This window comes from Procambarus clarkii, chromosome 73 (assembly GCF_040958095.1).
Source record: "Procambarus clarkii isolate CNS0578487 chromosome 73, FALCON_Pclarkii_2.0, whole genome shotgun sequence".
NCBI lineage: Eukaryota > Metazoa > Arthropoda > Malacostraca > Decapoda > Cambaridae > Procambarus > Procambarus clarkii.
The window spans coordinates 21,022,200-21,036,019 of record NC_091222.1 but is presented as its reverse complement, the minus strand read 5'-3'; the positions used below and the strand labels follow the sequence as shown (position 1 = coordinate 21,036,019).

The following is a 13,820-nucleotide window of genomic DNA, read 5'->3' as shown; positions in this document are numbered from 1 at the left end:
ATGAGTCAGTGTACAGCGAGTGTGTTGCAGCAATACCATGTGCTGGTCCACCTATCTCTCCCCCCGCACCTTTACCTATCCCCTCTCGCCCCTCTCCTCGCTCTCTTTCACTCTCACACCTTAATGTATTTGTGATCATCGATCCATAAATTATGATTAATCATGTAGTTTTAAATTAACACGGGCGAAATATCATATTAAGACAATGTCTTTCCGCAGATACTGGTGTTGATGTGCGTGTGTGTGGCGGCGGGGTTGACTCTAGCCCTGCCAAGCCCTCTGGCGGCGGCTCAGTTTGGTTTTGGTGGATATCGCAGACATTACAGTCCCTTCGGTGCTCCCTTTACCACCCACGTCCACCACGGCGACCACACCCACTACACCACCTACTACCCGTCCGGGGGCCACACACACTTCACCGACTATCATGGCTTCGGCCACGAACACCATTAACGTTAAGGGTGCCTTAAGAAAAGAAGTTGGGGAAGCCACCTTCATTTACACCTTTAATGGACATGTGCTTTAGTGCGCAGGTGGCCCCATGCTGCAGTGCGCAGGTGGCCCCATGCTGCAGTGCGCAGGTGGCCCCATGCTGCAGTGCGCAGGTGGCCCCATGCTGCAGTGCGCAGGTGGCCCCATGATGCAGTGCGCAGGTGGCCCCATGATGCAGTGCGCAGGTGGCCCCATGATGCAGTGCGCAGGTGGCCCCATGCTGCAGTGCGCAGGTGGCCCCATGATGCAGTGCGCAGGTGGCCCCATGCTGTAGTGCGCAGGTGGCCCCATGCTGCAGTGCGCAGGTGGCCCCATGATGCAGTGCGCAGGTGGCCCCATGTTGCAGTGCGCAGGTGGCCCCATGTTGCAGTGCGCAGGTGGTCCCATGCTGTAGTGCGCAGGTGGCCCCATGCTGCAGTGCGCAGGTGGCCCCATGATGCAGTGCGCAGGTGGTCCCATGATGCAGTGCGCAGGTGGCCCCATGCTGTAGTGCGCAGGTGGCCCCATGATGCAGTGCGCAGGTGGCCCCATGATGCAGTGCGCAGGTGGCCCCATGCTGCAGTGCGCAGGTGGCCCCATGTTGCAGCGCGCAGGTGGCCCCATGTTGCAGTGCGCAGGTGGCCCCATGCACCAGTGCGCAGGTGGCCCCATGTTGCAGTGCGCAGGTGGCCCCATGCTGCAGTGCGCAGGTGGCCCCATGTTGCAGTGCGCAGGTGGCCCCATGCTGTAGTGCGCAGGTGGCCCCATGCTGCAGTGCGCAGGTGGCCCCATGATGCAGTGCGCAGGTGGTCCCATGATGCAGTGCGCAGGTGGCCCCATGCTGTAGTGCGCAGGTGGCCCCATGATGCAGTGCGCAGGTGGCCCCATGCTGCAGTGCGCAGGTGGCCCCATGTTGCAGCGCGCAGGTGGCCCCATGTTGCAGTGCGCAGGTGGCCCCATGCACCAGTGCGCAGGTGGCCCCATGTTGCAGTGCGCAGGTGGCCCCATGCTGCAGTGCGCAGGTGGCCCCATGTTGCAGTGCGCAGGTGGCCCCATGCACCAGTGCGCAGGTGGCCCCATGTTGCAGTGCGCAGGTGGCCCCATGCACCAGTACGCAGGTGGCCCCATGCACCAGTGCGCAGGTGGCCCCATGCACCAGTGCGCAGGTGGCCCCATGTTGCAGTGTGCAGGTGGCCCCATGCTGCAGTGCGCAGGTGGCCCCATGTTGCAGTGCGCAGGTGGCCCCATGTTGCAGTGCGCAGGTGGCCCCATGTTGCAGTGCGCAGGTGGCCCCATGCACCAGTACGCAGGTGGCCCCATGTTGCAGTGCGCAGGTGGCCCCATGCACCAGTGCGCAGGTGGCCCCATGTTGCAGTGCGCAGGTGGCCCCATGCACCAGTGCGCAGGTGGACCCATGTTGCAGTGCGCAGGTGGCCCCATGCACCAGTGCGCAGGTGGCCCCATGCACCAGTGCGCAAGTGGCCCCATGCACCAGTGCGCAGGTGGCCCGGTGAATAAGGACTAAAAGATGACGCGCAGCTAGGAAAGGGAGCAAAAAATCCGGCCTGCGCATGTCTCCTCGCGCAGGTCCGGGCATCAAACACCATGACTATACACCACATACAAAGATAACCTCAAGATAACCTTCCCCCATATAACAGTGTTAGGGATCTCTGTGATAAACCTCACCTCATACTGAAGGCATTATATTACCTCTATTCCAATATTGTACATATAAAAAAAAAGTTATGTACTGTATAAAAAAATTATTATGAATTATTAACAAATCAAAATGTATTTGCATTTTAAATATATTTTTTGGCATATATTGTGATTATTATTCTTATCCGACATGCACAGAGTACAAGAGTTTCAAGTAATGAGCATACTAGGAACATGTTGAGTACATCAGTAGCAACATTAACCTGTTCTTAGACGTGTACTTTCACTCGTGTAATGGTAAGGCGAATTATAGTCTTGATAATCGTATCCCCTGAACACGTGGTGAGACCGTGGCCATGGAGGGTGGGGGAGGCCACAGGTGACACCGTGGCCGTAGGGATGTCCACAGGTGACACCATGGCCGTAGGGATGTCCACAGGTGTCAACGTGGCCGTAGGGATGTCCACAGGTGTCAACGTGGCCGTAGGGATGTCCACAGGTGTCAACGTGGCCGTATGGATGTCCACAGGTGACAACGTGGCCGTAGGGATGTCCACAGGTGTCAACGTGGCCGTAGGGATGTCCACAGGTGTCAACGTGGCCGTAGGGATGTCCACAGGTGACAACGTGGCCGTAGGGATGTCCACAGGTGACAACGTGGCCGTAGGGATGTCCACAGGTGTCAACGTGGCCGTAGGGATGTCCACAGGTGTCAACGTGGCCGTAGGGATGTCCACAGGTGTCAACGTGGCCGTAGGGATGTCCACAGGTGACACCATGGCCGTAGGGATGTCCACAGGTGTCAACGTGGCCGTAGGGATGTCCACAGGTGTCAACGTGGCCGTATGGATGTCCACAGGTGACAACGTGGCCGTAGGGATGTCCACAGGTGACACCGTGGCCGTAGGGATGTCCACAGGTGTCAACGTGGCCGTAGGGATGTCCACAGGTGTCAACGTGGCCGTAGGGATGTCCACAGGTGACAACGTGGCCGTATGGATGGGGGAAGAGGAGACAAACATTTAAATGTAATATTAAAGGGCTAATGACCTTGAAATACTTGTAGTGCACGACGCTGCGGAAGCCTCGCTGCCAACCGTCTCCAGCTCCCATCACAGGTACCAACCGCATCCGGGAAATCCGGATCTATTTATGGTCTGAGAGTAAGATATCAGCCGGTTTTGTAGTTGCTGCGAGGCGAATATGTCCTCGGTGATGTGCTGGCAAGTCTTACAGCACTTGTGTGAGTTATTAAAGAAATGTGACTGGTTATTTAACTTTTAACCAGAGATGCAAGGGTGGGCCCAGGACTAATCTCCACTAGGGAGGGAACGGAGGTGGACAGAACTATCCCTAACCAATCTCCCTAAATGAGGAAAGGTAGGACCAAGGACCATGTCTAGCAGAGAGGGATGGAAAGAGCCCGGTGTAGGTCCCACCAACGGCTACCTGAGAATAGTATATAAACAGCCAGAACTGTAGCAAAAGCTGAATATAATCCCATATCCACCCCAAGCCCCCTACGACACCCAATCACTGACCCCCTCCTACACCCACTCCCTTCTTGCCTACAACCATTAATCGCTTAACTTCTATATCTCGCAGGTTACAAAAATCCCCCTAACCTCCCCCTCCCCTTCTCCTCACAGCTGAAGAAAAGAACCGAAGGGCTTCAGTACCGCGGAGTGAGAATTTATGAAGTAAACTCTTAACTCAATATTTCCAGTCTGCTGACAAGTTTAATTATATGAACCTTCAAAACTGTGCTAAACCCGACCATCATTATGGGTGGCTTCAATGCAAGGCAGATAATTACTCTTAGTGACCAATGCAAGGCAGATAATTACTCTTAGTGACCAATGCAAGGCAAATAATTACTCTTAGTGACCAATGCAAGGCAAATAATTACTCTTAGTGACCAATGCAAGGCAAATAATTACTCTTAGTGACCAATGCAAGGCAAATAATTACTCTTAGTGACCACTGCAAGGCAAATAATTACTCTTAGTGACCAATGCAAGGCAGATAATTATCCTTAGTGACCAATGCAAGCCAGATAATTACTCTTAGTGACCAATGCAAGGCAGATAATTACTCTTAGTGACCAATGCAAGGCAGATAATTGCTCTTAGTGACCAATGCAAGGCAGATAATTACTCTTAGTGACCAATGCAAGGCAGATAATTACTCTTAGTGACCACTGCAAGGCAAATAATTACTCTTAGTGACCAATGCAAGGCAGATAATTACTCTTAGTGACCAATGCAAGGCAGATAATTACTCTTAGTGACCACTGCAAGGCAAATAATTACTCTTAGTGACCAATGCAAGGAAGATAATTACCCTTAGTGACCAATGCAAGGTAGATAATTACCTCTAGTGACTTCAATGCAAGGCAGATAGTAATCCTCAGTGACTTCAATGCAAGGCAGATAGTAATCCTCAGTGACTTCAATGCAAGGTAAACCATCTAATTGTTGGCACATTCAATGATAGGCACAACAATATTCAGAACTCGTACTGCAGTAATCGCATTAGTAAGCAACTGGTGTCACTATATAATAGCCATGATGACAATGCGCAGATTGTGTGTGTGACCTTCAACATGATCATGTCTACAGAGACCTTTCTTGACATTGTGTTTGCTTCACCGTCTTCTATACGTGCGTACTTGTTACTTGTCACTAGTAAGAGATATGCTATCATATCATTTATCCCAGATTAATTACTGTAAGTGTCGTAAGATCTGTTTCTTGCAAGTGAAATAGTCAAACGAAAATGCTTAAGTGTACCTTTGAACCAGCATGACAGTTTTACCTAAATTTACCTGAGGGGGCCACCATCTTTCAAGTGTCCTCGGCGGGGACAGGAAGCCTGTGGCTTGTCAAATGTACCCATATTGTTCCTGAGGATTTTTTCCAGATAGGTTTTATACTAGAGTAATGCCTTGGCATTGACTGTTTTGGCTGGTCTGGTGTGCCATGGGCTTATAACTCTGTGAGTGACAAAACATCTCTTGTTTTCTGGTCTAAATTAATTGTAACTTGTTGAGCTTGAAGCCTTTTCCCGTGTCAGAATGTTACAGTTCTATTGTAACCTTCTTCAGGTGAACATTTAACGAGGGTGTATTATGTAAACTGTGATGGCGTTGCCTTATTGGCTGTTCTTTTCATTTAACCAACTTTCAGGAACTATGACAATAAACATGATTAATATACTGACTAAACTATATAGGCCTACACTACATGCATTGTAAGAAGAGTTGGACTATTGAATAGCAGCCCTCGCACAACTAAGGCTCTTGACGGCATTGGCTGTGTAAGAAGTCTGGGACATCTTAGTCAATGTCCTTAATTCTGACGCTCCACTATGCCAGGCACAGAAGGAAATACACTAAATTAAGGGTAAACAAAAATGGCTGAAGAAATCTGGCCTCATGTATTACACAGAACAAATGAAGTAGCTGATGCTTGGGCCTATACCAGCTTTAAGAGTGTTACTCTAGGCACACACAACATGGTAGATAAGACAGTAGAGAAGGCTCGTCAACTTCACGATCAGTAAGGAAGACGACTTCAACATGCAAGCCAGTACTTGAATCCTTTTTAACAAGATACCGATTCCACTTTCTTGTTGCTGCTTTTCCCCTCTACCCCAAATTCCCCTCCACCCTTCCCATCTATGTTCTCCCTCCACTCTCCCTAATATAAAGCTCTAGGCCTATGATACTGTATAGAACTTTATGCTATATATATAATAAAAAGTTATAGGCCTAGGATACGGCATAGAACTTTATACTATATGTATAAAGTCCTAGGCCTAATATAAATAGTCAAAGACTTTGATCAGCAAGTATATATTTTTGTTTATTCTTCTTTAACAGAAAATGCTGGATATATATATATATATATATATATATATATATATATCAATGGCATTGACATATATATATATATATGTCAATGCCTGGTCACACATAAAACAAAAAGATAGACTGCTTGCCTGTTGTCTGTGGTAAGTGAGAGGGAGGAACACGTAAAACACAAAGTATGAACAATGAAACTTTAATATATTTACTTTAAACATAAATGAAAATAAAGACAAATCTCGGTGGAATGAAAAGTACAATTAAATAATAAAGATAAATGCAAAGACAATGTGAGACACAATAGTATAAAGGTGAAATAGTAAAATGGTGCTGAGAATATCGGCTATGGCTGAAACCTCCCTTCGTATACAAGCCAGTGAACTTAGTATGCCAGAGAGAGATGTCAACTCTAAGAGCACAAAGAATATTCTAAAGTTGATAGCTGGTCAGGGCTCCGACGTCGATTCAGGTAGATGGCGCCGAGGTGCAGTGTGCAGGTGAGCGGTCGGCGAGTCACCGATCAGGAGCAGGCAGGCTGGTATGGGTAGTTTGGCTGGTTTGATGACAAGCCGGCGTGGAGGGTGTGTGGAGTAGGGGGGATCTTGGGTACGTTTTGCCTCCTGGTCAAAACGTTTTGTGCTACCGGTGGAGGTATCTTGAATGTAGCATCTTATACTTGTTAACTGGACGTAACTTGAGGTAAGGAAGAGCAGGCTCAATCTCTCTAGAAAGAGATTATCGTCACACACACACACACACACACACATATATATATATATATATATATATATATATATATATATATATATATATATATATATAACTGAAAACGCACACCCCAGAAGTGACTCGAACCCATACTCCCAGAAGCAACGCAACTGGTATGTACAAGACGCCTTAATCCACTTGACCATCACGACCGGACAAAATGAGGTGATAGCCGAGGCTATTTGAACCACCCCACCGCCGGCACTCGGATAGTAATCTTGGGCATAGCATTTTACCAAATCACCTCATTCTTTGGGGCACACGTGAGGAACACAAATGCGAACAAGCCTGAATGGTCCCCAGGACAATATGCAACTGATATGCTATGCCCAAGATTACTATCCGAGTGCCGGCGGTGGGGTGGTTCAAATAGCCTCGGCTATCACCTCATTTTGTCCGGTCGTGATGGTCAAGTGGATTAAGGCGTCTTGTACATACCAGTTGCGTTGCTTCTGGGAGTATGGGTTCGAGTCACTTCTGGGGTGTGAGTTTTCAGTTACATATTGTCCTGGGGACCATTCAGGCTTGTTCGCATATATATATATATATATATATATATATATATATATATATATATATATATATATATATATATATATATTGTTAAACCTGCTTCCAGTATACACCAATATATATATATATATATATATATATATATATATATATATATATATATATATATATTATATATATATATATATATATATATATATATATATATATATATATATATATATATATATATATGCAACAATGATCACAAAAACACTGATCCAAGTATGCAGAATAACCACATATGAAAAATAGAAAATGCTTAACGCGTTTTCGGCTAATTCGCCTTCATCAGAGCAAAGTTGAATTGTAAAATTCTACTAAATTCTAAATTCTAAATTCTACTAAAAATAAATTCTACTTTGCTCTGATGAAGGCGAATTAGCCGAAAACGCGTTAAGCATTTTCTATTTTTCATATGTGGTTATTCTGCATATATATATATATATATATATATATATATATATATATATATATATATATATATATATATATATATATATGTCGTACCTAGTAGCCAGAACATACTTCTCAGCCTACTATGCAAGGCCCGATTTGCCTAATAAGTCAAGTTTTCATGAATTAATTATTTTTCGACTACCTAACCTACCTAACCTAACGTAACCTAACTTTTTCGGCTACCTAACCTAACCTAACCTAAAAAGATAGGTTAGGTTAGGTAGGGTTGGTTAGGTTCGGTCATATATTTACATTAATTTTAACTCCAATAAAAAAAAATGATCTCATACATAATGAAATGGGTAGCTATCATTTCATACGAAAAAAATTAGAGAAAATATATTAATTCAGGAAAACTTTGCTTTTTAGGCATATCGGGCCTTGCATAGTAGGCAGAGAAGTGCGTTCTGGCTACTAGGTACGATATATATATATATATATATATATATATATATATATATATATATATATATATATATATATATATATATATATATTGTGACGGTAAAGCGTTGGTGATCGGCTGTTTCAAAAGCTAGGGGCAGGGCCTCGTCACATTATTATAGAAAAAAAAAGAAAAGCTGGAGCTTTCGTCTGTGGTAAGGTAATGGGAAGACACACAAAACACAAGTAAATTAACAATGAAATTTTAATTACTTTAGAAAAACAAGACATGAATAAAGTTAAGCACATAAAATATAAAAGACAAGTCAACAAACCAAATAATATGAATAATCACTGGCAAATGAAAAGTTACGTTAAGACAAGTGAGTTACAGTGATAGCAAAATAAATATTAATGGAGCTGGAATATTGGCTTCGAGCTGCCACCTCCCTTAGTACACGAAAGCCAAGGCTTAGTCTACCAGCGAGAGATGTCAACTGCAAGGAGCACTGAGATATTCTGACGATATTGGAGCACTGCAGTCCAGACATCTACTTGTGGTGGAGGGCGGAGGGCAGGTGCGACGGGACACCAGCCAATCAGCGACAGGCAGGCAAAGGACGAGCAGTTTGCTGGTTACGGCGGTGGTAGCTAGCAAGTGTCACTGTGTGCTTGGTACGATTTGCTCTCTGGGCAAAACGTTTGGCGATACTTGCTGGACGTATCTTCTATATTATCTGGTATATTTACGTACTTTGTAGGGAAGAGCAGGCTCAATCTCTCTTGAAAGAGATTATCGTCACAACTCTCCCCCGAAGCCTGCGGTTCTGGAAGAAGTACGTCGTCATGTGGTGGAGTAATAGGTGGAGTTGCTTCTACTTTGTAAACTCTGGAGAGGGCGTCGGCTATGATGTTGTCAGACCCCTGGTAGAGCGGATCTCCAGGTTGAATTTCTGCAGTTATCAAGCCCATCGTAGAAGACGTTGAGTGTAGAAGTGGGCTTGCTGCAGGAAGTGTAAGGTGTTGTGGTCCGTGTTGATGGTAGACCGAGCACTTTTCAGGTATGGAGCAAAGTGCTGTAGATCCAGGATGATGAAGAGTAGCTCCTTGCCAATTGTTCCGTAGTTCCTTGTAGCTGTGGTCGCTGACAGGTGTATTCTCTTCGCCTCGTTGCTGTACTAGGTCACCCCCGATGCCGGTACCACTGGCGGCGACATGGAGGATGAAGGGCTTGGTGATATCTGACGAGGTGAGAGTAGAATTAGAATATGGCAAAGGAGCACTATTATGGTCCTGAAAATGGTTGGGAAGATCAGTAAGGATTTCTGGATTTGAAAGCGCGGACTCAGTGTCAGTGCTTTCGGGAGGAGAAGCAGGGAAGGTCTCACTGTGGATGTATGGCTCTTTAAAGGAAGAGTATAATGTCAAGACAGTGGGAGGAGTACCGTTATACAGCTTCAGGAGGTTGACGTGGCACAGCTGGGTCTTCCGCCGCCTATCTGGAGTCTCTAGAACGTAGTTATGGTTGTTTCTGCACTCCTTGATGCGGTAGGGTCCTGAAAACCTGTTTTGTAAAGGAGAACCTGGGATAGGAAAATAAGCAAGTACGAAGTCTCCCGGCTTAAATTTTCTTACTTTGCTGGTCTGGTCGTAATGAGTCTTCATCCTCTCCTGTGCTTTCAATAGATTATCTAGGGAAAAACTGTGGACTCTCTCTAGAATGTGTTGTAGATTTTGAAGAAACTGGGGCACATTCTGATTCTCACTGAAGGTGGCATCACGTAGAGAGTCTTTGAAAGCCTTGAGGGGAGTACGGCACTTACGTCCGTAGAGCATCTCATAAGGAGATACTCCTAGGGACTCATTGGGAAGACTTCTATAGATACATACTATTAGGTCAATTTGCTTATCCCAATCCTTAGAGGTTTCATTACAAAACTTCTTCAGGAGTGCTTTAATAGTCTGATGACTACGCTCAAGAGAACCCTGTGAAGCAGGATGATAGGGGCTGGACAATACATGTTTGATGTTGAATTCCTCCAGTGTCCTCTTGAAGAGATCACTGGTGAAGTTGGTGCCACAGTCGCTCTGAACCTCCCTTGGAAATCCATACTGGGTGAAGATCTTCAATAAGTGCTTCACAACCGTAGCAGCCGTAATGTTCTTCACTGGAACTGCTATGGGGAATCTGGTGGTAGGACACAGGATGGTTAAGATATAGGCGTTACCTGAACTGGTCCGAGGTAAAGGACCAACACAGTCTATAATAAGTCTGTGGAAAGGTTCCGCAGGCACCTGTATGGGAATCAGTGGCGCTCTGGGAATAGAGATGTTCGGTTTACCTGCCATCTGACATGTATGACACTGTTTGACGTACTGTTTGACGCTATTTACCATACCAGGCCAGTAGTAGTCTTGACGGATTCCATGGTAAGTTTTGTTAAATCCGTAGTGGGAGAGTGCTCCGTGGGCCAGGTGTAGAATAGTGGGCCGCAGGCTGGCAGGAATCACAAGTTGTTCGACGTTAGCCCAATCGTCCTCCTCCTTCAGTTTACTGGGTCTATATCTGCGGTAGAGCAACTCGTTCTCTAGGAAGAACCCAGGAATACTGTCAGGTTGAGTCTCAGCCTGGAAAAATAATGGTGTCAAGGTAAAATCTTCCCTCTGTAACTTACGGAACTCCAACTTGGTCAGATTCGGGGGTAGTTTCTGAGGGTCTTGAGGGACAGCGGTAGCAGTAGAGTCAGCTGGCTGTGTTCGTGCGGCTTGTGCACGGGTGGTCACTAAAACCGGAGGAGAAACTTCATCACTCTCTTGAACCTTTGCTGGAACATACTCAAAAATAGGATTATCCGTCACAGAGGTACACACCTGGGGTTTGTCCATGACGATCAGGTTGGTCGGTTGCAGGTCTTCTGCCAAGTCGTTGCCCAGGAGAAGTTGCACTCCAGGCATGGGAAAAGGCTTTTCCCTGATGGCGACTTGGACTTCTCCGCTCACGAAGGGACAATCCAGGTGGACTCTGGCGAGAGGATAAGGAGTGGTAGCAGTGAGGTCAGTGATGAAGACAGTTTCTCCGGTGTAGGCGATGTTGGGCACAGCCGACTTCAAAATAATCGATTGTAGAGCCGCTGTGTCCCTCAAGATCTTCAATTTGAAACGTCCCTCCGGATTTGAACCGTTGGCAGAGACAGTTCCAGTATACAGGTGGTTACTGAAAAGAGAAAGATCATTAACATGAACACCAACATTCATCACAGGCTTACCGGACTTAGGAGGAGTTGGTTTGGGTTTTGGTGATTCGGTGGTTCCTTTGTATTGAGACTTACCACATTTATCTATGGTATGTCCATAGAGTCTACAATACTTACAGTACAATTGCGAGCCAGCTTGATCGGTACTCACTTTCTCGTAACTGTACCATGACTTCTTACTGGAGGATGGTTCTGGTGTCAGCCGGTGGATGAGGCTGTAAGTGTCAGCCGACTTAGCACACTTTAGATAGTCGGTTTCTTCTTTATCTGCTAAATATAGACGGACAGGAGGCGGCACACGCCTCAAGAATTCTTCAACTAGCATAAGGTTGACGAGTTCTGCAAAGGTAGAGACATGTGCTACTTCCAGCCATTTCATAAAATATCTCCTTTTGGTATTAGAAAACTCGAGAAAGGTAGTGGTACTTGCCTTCAGGTGGTCACGGAATTTCCTTCGATAACTTTCGGTGGAGAGAAGGTAGGCGTCCAACACTGCTTGTTTCAGAGTCTGGTAGTCATTCTCAGATGCCAAAGTACTGAGTGTAACTGCAGCTCTACCTGTAAGATGTACTCTGAGAAGGGTGGCCCATTGGTCGGCAGGCCAACTAAGTTGATTAGCAAGGGTTTCAAAGGTGGTAAAAAACACATCAACTTCTGTTTCTACGAATGGTGGCATTAACTTACTTGCATGTGATATATTGAAACTGACGGGAAGATTGGCGGTAGCTTTCTGGCGTTGAGCGAGGTGTGAAGTTTCCAACGCGAATTCTCGTTGACGACATTCCATAGCCAAAGTTGCTTGTTGTTTGTCATATTCGTGTTGCATCTCCAATTGGCGTTGTTTTGTTTCAAGCTGTACTCGTTCCCGCTCACCGAGTAGTGCAACCTCATGTTCTTGTTCTTCTTTCCTCAAGGTAGTTTCACGTTCCTTGAGGGCGATTTCACGTTCTTGTTCTTCCTTTCGTATGGCAGCTGCTTCCCTTTGCTGCTCGCGTTCGATCTTGGCCAGCTCTACTTTGAGTTTCATCGTTGCCAAATCAGATTTATCTGCAATAAAGTAAGTTTCGTGAGTTTCAGAGTCTTACCTTGCTCTAAGAAATGATCCAGTAACAGGTTATGTATTTCACTTTTGTTGGCTTGGTGGGGAACGGCTAGTTGATACTCATGTGCAAGAGTTTGTAATTCAGTCCTCTTGGCATGACTTAAAGTCCCTATTGCACCTGCTGGATCTGCACGGAAAGATTGGAGACGAAACATGGTGAAATTAGCAAATAAATGCACAACGAATATACTGTTGTGATATGGTGAATGTCAGAAACAGGACAACGTGGCAACTGGTACCTATCCTGTGGAATCTTTAACAATTAATGTTAATTACAAGATGATAAATGATTAATTAAATCAAGGTCGCAGGAAATCATGTACCCGGTACTCATGTAAGAGGATAAGGGCAAGAAAATCCTACTAAACAAGCGAAACTGAGTTTCTAAAACAAATGAAACAGTTAATTGCCTCAAAAGTAAAATTGGTAGTCCAAGAATGTAGGCATACCTTGCCGAGTCTCTATAGGACATAAGCAAGTTTTCCCACTGAAATTAATATGATACTTACAGAATTAGCGAACTTTTGTGCTCTGAAAAAGAAAGCCAATTCCCTACCAATGTAAATATCATCTCTGACCGACGTGTAGGGGTGCGAGGTGTCAACTGGTGACGAGAACTGCTGCTGAGGTCCCAATTCAGCAACTAAAGTTCGTGCGAGAGGAACTATGGCCCTCTTTATCCTCCTACCGTCAGATTGCAGAAGATTAGGTGCACTTGACCCGGGGACAGACCACAGTACCAGGGTACCAATATGATGATCTGTCGAAAATATGAGAAATATCCTAGGGACAAAAGATGGTAAACACGAGTAATAACTCGGAGGGAGAGATGACCAATTAAGAGAATGACTGAGGCCTACAGTCACCACGTAATCCAAAGTTGTCTCACCTTCACCATATGCTACTCTCGGAATGCACAATACACACAGCACCATATAAAAATAAAATTGAATATGAAAAATAGTAAAAACTACGTTACCAAATCCAAATACGCTTACCATAAATTTACTGCTTGGCACCAGTACCTGAGTGAAGCTCCAAGGGCAGGCCCCCACTTTAATGTGACGGTAAAGCGTTAGTGTTCGGCTGTTTCAAAAGTTAGGGGCAGGGCCTCGTCACATTATAGAAAAAAAAAAAAGCTGGAGCTTTCGTCTGTGGTAAGGTAATAGGAAGACACACAAAACAAGTAAATTAACAATGAAATTTTAATTACTTTAGAAAAACAAGACATGAATAAAGTTAAGCACATAAAATATAATAGACAAGTCAACAAACCAAATAATATGAATAATCACTGGCA

The 13,820-nt window shown here is 45.3% G+C and overlaps 2 protein-coding genes across 2 annotated transcripts; one reads left to right on the top strand and one right to left on the bottom strand.

The window, feature by feature from the left end:
• Positions 1-506: 506 nt before the first annotated feature.
• On the bottom strand, positions 507-2,078 carry LOC138356634 (ice nucleation protein-like). The gene has a single exon (XM_069312824.1). The coding sequence runs from the start codon at positions 2,076-2,078 to the stop codon at positions 507-509; it is 1,572 nt and encodes a 523-aa protein (XP_069168925.1).
• Positions 2,079-2,532: 454 nt separating this feature from the next.
• Positions 2,533-3,159, top strand: LOC138356633 (uncharacterized). The gene has a single exon (XM_069312823.1). It carries the CDS (start codon positions 2,533-2,535, stop codon positions 3,157-3,159), a length of 627 nt encoding a protein of 208 aa, XP_069168924.1.
• Positions 3,160-13,820: the final 10,661 nt, after the last annotated feature.